The sequence below is a fragment of the Peromyscus californicus genome, unplaced genomic scaffold (genome assembly GCF_007827085.1).
Source record: "Peromyscus californicus insignis strain IS unplaced genomic scaffold, ASM782708v3 Scaffold_10__1_contigs__length_136768540, whole genome shotgun sequence".
Taxonomy (NCBI): domain Eukaryota; kingdom Metazoa; phylum Chordata; class Mammalia; order Rodentia; family Cricetidae; genus Peromyscus; species Peromyscus californicus.
Window position 1 is genome coordinate 56720175 of NW_026294391.1, and position 9834 is coordinate 56730008.

Consider the following 9834-nt stretch of genomic DNA (forward strand, 5'->3'; position numbering starts at 1 on the left):
TGCAGCCCTCTGGCTTCTCACAAGGGTTTGTTTTGGTCATGATCTTAATCATCCCTTCTAGGCAGACCGAGACCAAAACTTGGGCTGCTCGTCTTGTTTCGTTAAAGATGAGAACTATCGCAAAGGGGTCTCACCAACAGGAACTGTAAGTGACGCTCTTCATTCATTACTGCATGGACTCTTCATCACAGCCCTGTCAGCTACATACTCCTGTCTTAATTTAGCAATGAGGAAACTGAAGCTCAGAGAGATCAACTAACCTGGCCCAGTTAGCTAGAAATGATAGGGTGAGGGATGTAAAACGTGGGAAAAGTGGAAGTTCAGCTTTACCACCTCTTTTCTCATCCAGGTTAGCTTGATACACAGGCCAAGGAAATCTGAGAGATTCTGGATAGGCTTTTCCCCCCTCCAAACATTTTTTAAAATGCTTGCCTCAATCCAACAGTTCCTGAAGCCCCTTTAGCTCTTTAATTCCTTGAGATTCATGGAAGCATCTTAAAGTGGACAGTATCCAGGAAAAGAAACAACAAACTGAATTGCTAATATGTAATCATACATTAAATAATTATTAAGCACCATTTATTAAACAAATAGAATGCTATGATAACAGCGACTTATATTTGCTTAGCACTTCAGCTTTGCACAGCCTTACTATATCCTAAAGAATTACATAAAGCTGAGATTACAATCTTCATTTCATAGATGATGAAATTGTGGCTCAAAGAATTTGAATGACTCATCCAAGGTGACACACTTGAGTCCCATTTTCAGATTCGAGGCTCAAACCTGGGCGTTCTGATCTTCAGTCCTGTGTTCTTCCCTTTATATTACGTTAACTTGAGAGGTTTATAGGTGGGATACACAAGGCAAGCATGCATGAAGAATTAACTGACAATTCAAAATAGTGTCCATCATGTAAAGAAATGCTAAAGGTGCTACTTGACTAAAAATTACAGAAGAAAAGATCACTGTTGGTAAGAATCAACAGAGAAAGTCTCAGAAATTATGAGAAACCTAAGCCAGGCCCTTGGAAAATATGTTTTAAAAAAAGGACAACTTGGGGGTGGCATTTCAGTACAGAGGACAGAGACAATGAAAGTACAGAGGTAAGAAAATGCAAATGTTGCCCAGAGAGAGAAGAAAGACACTCACTTACCCAGAGAAGTCTAGAAATGTAGCTCACTAATACAAGTGCAAGACCTTGGGCACCACACACACACCAAACAGACAAACACAAAAACCTAGAGAAGAGACATTTGTATTGAGGGAGAATTGAAAATTGATTTAAAAAAATCTTTTTGAATTTCTTCCTAAATTATTTTGACTTGTAGATAATAAAAAAAATCATTGAAGATTTCTAAAAGAGTGAAATTTTGAGAGAAGTGTTGGACAGATTGATCTGACAATGTGCATTTGTGTGGAGGGAGGTTGGAGGTAAGGACTAGACAGAAACCTACGACATTCGGTGAGGGAGAAGATGAAGAGTCAGTATTGGAATTGGTAATATTGGGACCATAAAAGAAGGCCAGTTACAATAGGCAAAAAGGGCAATGTCAGAACTTGGGGAGATAGGAGGAGAAAAGAGTGGAGTTTCCCAGAAGCTTTAGAGCCTAGGTCATTTAAGAAAGATGTCATGAACAGAAATGAGCAAGATGAGTAGGAGAACTGGTTCAGGCAGTTTCTTTATATATATATATATATATATATATATATATATATATATATATATATATATATATATATATATATATATATATTATGGGTTAGAAGCAACAGCAGAAGATCTAAGTGAACCTATCCAGCAGGCGATTGAGGCTTAGAGGGACAAAGGTCTGGCCCAGCACCAATTGGCTGGTAGAATGAAAGAAGTCGTGGGAAAACAGTCCAAGGTCTAGTTTCTACCTGCCACTACACAGAAAGTCACAGGCATGACATCTCACTGGGTCTGTTTCTTCAACTGGAAAATGGAGGGGAACTCAAGCCCTGTATGATCTCTGAGGTATTCTTAAGGACTAGAAGTCAATTAAATTGTCGTCACCTGCTTTTTGTTCTAAGACGAAACCAACAATCTGATGACAGAGAGGATTAAATAACCCCCACATGTTGAGAATCTGACAAAAAGATGGCAGCAAAGAGAGAAGTGATCCAGGAAAAGCAGGAGAAAAGAGGTTCTAAATCTAGGGAATGAAATAAGGAAATAAAGTATTACAACAAATGGCTTAAATATGTCAAATACGACCAATGATAATACACACATTAAATAAATATCATATTTCAATAGCAGTACACCACTAAAATAGTAGCTGAAGAATAATGCAAAGAGTAAACACAAGAGAAAGTGTTCAATGCCATAAGTAAGCAAGGAAGCGAAATTAACAAATGGAATGTTTACCATCCGGAAAGATTTCCTACAAAGTCTGCTGCCGGAACTGCAATGGAACTAGGATGGCCATATATCATCGTGACAGTAAAAATGTATGCAGTCATTTTGAAAAATCACAATCCACAAAAATGTTCGTGTTCTTTGGTCTGGTAATCTTACTCCTGAGAACTTGCACTAGAGATAGAATTACAAAGAAGAAAAAAGCCACAAATGGGGAGATATTCAAAGCACAGGAAAACTGAGCTACCTAAATGTTCACTAATAAGGGGATAGGCTAATAAGATATAACCTACCAATGGAAGTAATTGTATATAGCTACTGAAATAATAAATGTGAAAGACTGCATAAACATGGAGAAAGGAGAAGGTTTACAATAAGCGGGGATTATACTTATTTGTTTTGAGACAGGGTCTCACTATGTAGCCATGGCTGACTTCAAACTTATGATCCTCTTGCCTCTACTACCAACTCTTGGGATTATAGACATACATCACCATACCCTAAATATCCTAAAAAGCAGACTTTTATACACTGTGGTTATACTTGTATAACACATGAATACAAACCAAGAAAACATGAAGTGTAGAAAATGGAAATATGGGTTTGAAATAAGTGAATCTTTTCTCTCTACATTTCCTTCAGTGTTGTCACAGTGAAATTTTTTTTTATTATTTCTTTTTCAGAGCTGAGGACCGAACCCAGGGCCTTGCGCTTGCTAAGCAAGTGCTCTACCACTGAGCTAAATCCCCAACCCCGAGATTTTTTTAAATGTCACCTTTATATTTTAAAAAACTAGGGCTGGAGAGGTGGCTCAGTGGTTAAGAGCACTGGCTACTCTTCCCGAGGACCTGGGTTCAATTCCCAGCACCCACATGGCAGCTCACAACTGTCTGTAATTCCAGTTCCAGGGGACATTCACACCAATACACATAAAATAAAACAAAACAAAAAAAAGAGAAAGAAAAGTACACAAAAATTAAAAAAAAAAAAAAACTAGAAAAGACATGCAATAGAGCCAAGTGAAGTAGAGCGGTCAAAGAGGGATAAAAGTAAAAACTATGTATCATTAAAGTTCTTGCCAAAGACATAATTTGTGTTCTGAGAGCAGGAGAGTGCGAGGGGATCCGATTCGGAGAGTCCGGAGCAATTCCGTGAGTAGGTGGGGTTTACAGCGCTCTTTCTGGCAGTGCAATGGGGAAACGAATAGGAACTACCAGAATGGTGGCAAGAGGAGAGATCAAGGCCAAGGCAGGAGTGCTTAGGTCTTCTTTCTAACGCTATAAAATCAGTGATGGAAGTACCTGACAAAGATGAAGGGAAAGAAAGAAAGGAAGAAGGTCCTTCATTCAGGGACCAGGGGGCAGGCGGGGAGAGAGACAAAATGGGACATCTAAGTAGATTATGAATGAAGTGTAGAGAAGTTGAGGTATTGACCCAGCCTGGTGGCATATGTTTTTAATTCCAGCACTCGAGAGGCAAAAAGGGCAGGTGGATCTCTGAGTTCAAGGCTACCCAGGTCTCTCTCTGTAGCTAGTTCTAGGCTAGAGAGAGGTACATAGTGAGATCCTGGAGCAGCAGACTATAAAGTCCGGGAAGATAGTCGTGACTAAGCAGCTTGAAGTTATGGGGCCTGCCAATGGGGGAGCCTGAATGAGTTATATTGAAGAGACTAATCTTACTGTCAGGAGCTACTAGGTAGGAGAGGTGACAGGCAAGGGGACTGTGGCCATAAGAGTGGGAACCTGGGAAGAATCAGAAAGGTCAGTTAATTTACTCCTAATAGAAGAACTCTTGTGTTCCAAGGGCGAGAGATCCCTTTAAAGAATGGAAAGGAGGGGCTGAGGGGCATTAAGATTAAGTTCTTAGCCGGGCGGTGGTGGCGGCGCACGCCTTTAATCCCAGCACTCGGGAGGCAGAGCCAGGCGGATCTCTGTGAGTTCGAGGCCAGCCTGGTCTCCAAAGCGAGTTCCAGGAAAGGCGCAAAGTTACACAGAGAAACCCTGTCTCGAAAAACCAAAAAAAAAAAAAAAGATTAAGTTCTTTTCCTCTGCAGCCTAGCACCTCCCTCCCCTTCTCTCCAGAGACAGAGAGGACAAGAAGAATTTGGTATCGGTCAATGAGTAAGAGATCAGAAAGGTCAGCAAAGGCTGGGGTCTGACTCAGGAGACCAACAGGCTATAAGGTGATTTCATAGGAAAAAAAGACTGAAAATAAATTTCCCTTCTGAGGAAAACCCGCCCAGAAACTTACTTCTCAGGCTCAGGGTTCAGTTTCCCCGGCTCCACACACCCACCAGATCCTCCAAGTGCTGTGGCAAGAGGTTGAACAGGTGGAAAACTGAGTGCCCCACCCTGGCCTTGAAATCCTATAGCCTGATTCAGAATGAGCTGGTGACAGGTTTATCCTTTATCTAACCAGAGCTAGAGAACGGGAAGAGACCAGTGAAGAGCCAGTTCTGGGCGTCTATTCCTGCCACCACCCTATCCTTTGCACAAACCTGCTCTGCCCATCAGTTCTAGAACCTGGAGCCATGGACTTAAGAGATCTTCTTCCCTCTGTCAGAGCTGTCTGCTCTTCCTTTCATTAAACATATGGGAGCTGTCAAATAAGTTCTCCACAGTCATAGACAGTGTCTGGTCTCATTCTTGTTTCCAAGGTTGCTATCAACCTGGACCCTGCCTCCTGAGGCTCCTCAGAGTCACCACTCAAGAACAGTCTCTACCAGCAGTCCAGACAGCACCAGGGTTCTAGCTGCTTGTGGGGCCCCTGGCAGGCAGGGTTGGAGACCCTGTACCCTATTTCGGCACCTTGGCAGGTAAGACTAGCTTGTCTTTGAGAGAGAGCCAGGAAGTGGGTATGGACGTTACATATGGCATATATATGCTAGCACCCCGGCTTCCTGATTCTGACTTGCTCCATCATATCCATCAGGCCAGTCTTGAGACTGCTCCAGCCTTCACCCCTCTAGATGAATTCTCTACTTTGGTTGGAGAAAGGCACGCTGTGGAAGGACCTGGGGGAAGCAGAAAGGGCCAAGAGCACTGAGGAAGTCTTGCAAGCTCTAGAAACAGGATCAGTGGCCTCAGGAAGGGACAGAAAAAAGAGAAAGAAGTAGAGGCAGAGGAGTAACTGCTCCAAACGTTGACTAAAAAGAGGGCAGCTGATGGACGCCCTTATCAAGCGTTGCTAACGGGCTCCCCTCCCTCTGTCCTGCAGTGAGCCCCCTCCCTTTCATACCCAGTGCCCAGGGTTATAATCGGTCTCCCTCACAGGTAGGGAAAATGATGTCCTGGTGGATATCTGCCCACCTGCTGCTGCTTTCCTCATGTAAGGTCACCAACGCCAGGGAGGACACTGTTGTTCGGGGCTGGGGCCCGCTACCTCTGCATAGCCGCTGGAGCTGGCTTCGATACTTGTCCCCAGTGAACAGATAGAGCACTGGATCCAGACAGCTATTAGCACTGGCCAGGGGCCGGGTCACTTTGTAGACCACGTTGACAATGTTCAGCACTCGGCAGTCAGCTTTCAACAGCCTTGCCAGGTAATAAATTGTGCGGGTGATGTGGAAGGGTACGAAGCAGACAGCGAAGACAGTCAGCACGACAGCAATGGTGCGGAGAGCACGGAGCCGAGACGATGACTGGCCAGCTCCTGGCAAAGGTCGATACAGTCGTCGGGCCATGAGTCCATAGCAGACCAGGGTGACCAAGAAGGGCAAGCCAAAGAGCAGCACCATGACTGCCGAACTGAAGTGCACATAGTGGTCAAACTCCTCGGGCCGGGTGGTGTCATGGCACAGGGTAGTGGTTCCACTGGGGCTGGTTGTCACAAAGAACAGGTTGGGTATGAGGCAGCCAGCTACCACCAACCAAACAGCTAGACAGAGAAGGCTTGCGAAGCGAGGGCGGCCCCAGCGGAGCGCCCGCAGTGGGTGGCAGATGCCCAGGTAGCGGTGCACACTGATGCAGGTGAGGAAGAGGACGCTGCAGTAGAGGTTCCAATAGAAGAGAAAGCGGACAAACTTGCAGAAGCCAGTGCCAAAGGGCCAGTGGTTTCTGGCAGCATAGTAGTAGACGAGGGTGGGCAGTGACAGCACATACAAGGTGTCTGACAATGCCAAATGGAACATGTAAGTGGCTGTTGCATCCCAGGGGCGAAGGCGGAAGAGGAACAGCCAGAGGGTCGGGGCGTTGAGGGCTAGGCCCAGCACAAAGACCACGGCATAGCTCACAGGCAGCAGGATGAACTTGAACTCCTCGTTAAACCTGCAGTCACCATCTCCAGAACTTTGGCTGGGGCCTAGAGATGTGAATAACAAGGATTCTGAACTGGTCATGGCCCCCTACAGGTAGAAAGGACAGAAGTGAGTGTCTGATTTCTCTGGTTTCCCAGTCCTACAAACCTACAACAAAAGAAGAAAAGCACCAGGGAGAACGAGGAGGAGCAAATCCAAGTGCAACCCAGGCCGGCCCAGCCCCTACCCAGCACTCTTAGTCCAGCCCCTACCCAGCCCAGATCCCTTAACCCAGCCCAGATCCCTTAGCCCAGCTCCTACCCAGCTCCCTTAGCCCAGCTCCTACCCAGCTCCCTTAGCCCAGCTCCTACCCAGCTCCCTTAGCCCAGCTCCTACCCAGCTCCCTTAGTCCAGCCCAGGGACTGATGGGCATCAGGCAGCGCTGGGACTCAGGTTGGCAGCCAGAGGTGTTCTGCAGCTTCCTCTCCTGCAGCGCCTGGCTAGCTGAAGAGGGTGGAGGCTGATCAGCACCATCTAAGGGGAAGACACCCAGGCTCAAATTGTCATCCAGCTCACCATAACAGCTCTGTCCTGGTGATGAGGACCTCTCTTCCTCTCCTCTCACCCTGGTCCTAGTTCTCTGGACTCTTATTTCCCCTTGAAGCAGTCCCACTTCACACCTGCTTCCAGCCCAGGAGCACCACCACCACCCTTGCCCAGGAACCTTAGCAAGACTCCTACCCAGTGCCCTTGAAGCGGAGCCCAGCTGACTCTGTCACCCTTCCTCTTGGCAGCCAGAGGGCATATTCTTGGGGGTGGGACTCGGGGTGGCGCCTATCCCTCCTCCTGAACCATCCCAGCAGACTGTCAGAGCTGAAAAACCCTCGGTTATCTAGTCCAACCCACTCAGCATACAGATTGGGAAACTGGGACCCAGTGAGATTACTATTTAACAGCTTCAAAATGATTGTGTACACAAGGAGACATCCAAGTTTACAAAGAGCCAGGCCACTGAAGATAATTAAATTACCAGAAGATCATATAAGTTTATGGGCGTAGAAACATGGGAAATGAATTTTAACATGAATAACAGCAAGTCAACACACTGAAGGACTTTTGAAAATGTAAACTACTGATAACCATCTTTACTCTGTATGTATTTAATTATAGTAAATGTTTATCTAGTCCTTACTCTGTGCTAGGCACTGTTCTAAGGACTTTATACCTATTGATGATTCCACAGGCTCTCTATCAAATAGGTTCTATTACTGCCCCTACTTTACTGATGAGAAAAATTAAGGTATAGATAGCTTGAGTATTTTGATAAATCATGGTAAGATCAAGATTTGAACCCAAACAAGCTTGCCACGGGTAAAACTCTAAAATCCATGACTTAATGAGTATGATAACTTGATCCTCCATGCTACTGGATCAGATCTGGGAAAGCGTCAACAAACATTTCCCAGGAGCTTTCAGTTCTAGGCCCTGGTAGTTCACTAGAAATGAACAAAACAGATTAAAAATTGTCAGCTTGGGGATGGAGAGGTGGCTTAGTGGTTAAGAGCACTGACTGTTCTTCCAGAGGACCCGGGTTCAATTCCCAGCACCCACATGGCAGCTCACAGCTGTCTGTAACTTCAGTTCCAGAGGACCTAACACCCTCACCCAGATGTACATGCAGACAAAACACCAATGCACATAAAATAAAAATAAACAAAAAAATTTAAAAGCTGTCAGCTTAATAGGAGTTATATAATATTGGAGGTAATAATAAATCAATAAAATACAGAGTATGATCACTGTTATAGAGAAAAAATGAAGGCAATAATGAAGAAGAAGAATTTGCTGTTTTGAGTGTTGGAGTGACTTGAATAAAGACCAGGTATTTTGAGGAAGGGAAACAGAACCTGAGGTCAGAGCATTTGGGAGGGACCAGGTCTTGAAGGCTCTTGGGAGCCAGTGCAAAACCTTCACTGAGTGGAAGAAAGCCACAGAGGTTTTAGAGAGAAGTGGCACGATGTGACCTGCTCTCCAGAGGGCTGGGCGGAGACTAGACAGCAGGGCAAGTGGCACAGAAAGAAGTTACAGATCATTCAGATGGTGGGTGTGTGGTCCAGAGTGACAAAGGTGACAAGCGGCATCATATTCGGGGTAGGATGTGAACATAGAGACAAAATGCACTGATGTGGCCTGTGAGAGGGAAAGAGGAGTCAGGAGTGACTCCAAGCCAGGCCTGCCTGCTTACAAGTCCAGGCCCATGCCTGGAATGTCAGTAGTTGGGATTGGGAGGATTGCTCCAAGTGCAAGGCCAGTCTGGGTCACATACTAAGACTCTGTCAAAAAAAAAAAAAAAGAATTAATTTCTGGTTTCTTGCCTGGCCAACTAGAAGAAGGGAACTCCTCTAAACAGGCCCAGGGAAGGCTAAAGGAAAGCACATTTGGGGAAAGAAGGGAAGTTCATTTTCCAGCATATATGTTTTGAGATGCCTATGACACATGTAAGAACAGATGGCCAGGAAGTAGTTCATGTCTCTCTGTGGATGCTAGCCAATAAGCTTCCCTTACACATCCCACCCCTTCCTACACAGCACCTTGTCTCTCTCCATCATTCCAGAAGAACCTGGTCTTAGTACAGTAGAGAAGGCATGCAGAGCAAGTTTTCGTTATTAAAAGCCTAATGCCAGAGAACAGTTGGCAGCAGCTGCGGGTCTGAGGCTTCATAAGTACCATTGTCTCTGGTATACCCAGTAAATTTGGTCTGGAGGATGCTGTGCATAAGGTGAACAGTACTTGTTGGGAGGGATGAGCAGGCTGGAGCAGAATCTTAAAGTGGAAGCAATGAAGATTCAGAACCTGATCCTCGGGTCCCAAGAATGTGACCTAACCACATCCTGAAAGAGAGAGGAGGAAGTAGGCCAGCAAAGAAGACTCTAGAATCCAGAAGCTGGATCTCTTGGAACACCTACAGTTCTGGATGTTGGGGGGAACCTGGAGACCCTGTCCTGTTTCAGGGTTGAATCAGGCATAAATCCTGGGCTACTGACTGCTGGGATGTGATATAAAAAGTCCAAGTGTTTGGAGCTAGGTGAGCATGTATTCAAACCCTTGTTCTGTTTATTATTTGTATAACCCTGGGCACCTATTTCTGACGATTTCCTCAACAGTGAAATGGGGATAGTAATACCAAATTATAGGTGTCAGAATATGAATTGATTAG

The 9834-nt window shown here is 45.3% G+C and overlaps 1 protein-coding gene across 1 annotated transcript; it reads right to left on the reverse strand.

Moving 5' to 3' along the window:
- Positions 1-5633: 5633 nt before the first annotated feature.
- Positions 5634-6719, reverse strand: P2ry4 (pyrimidinergic receptor P2Y4). Its single transcript, XM_052745541.1, has one exon. It carries the CDS (start codon positions 6717-6719, stop codon positions 5634-5636), a length of 1086 nt encoding a protein of 361 aa, XP_052601501.1.
- Positions 6720-9834: the final 3115 nt, after the last annotated feature.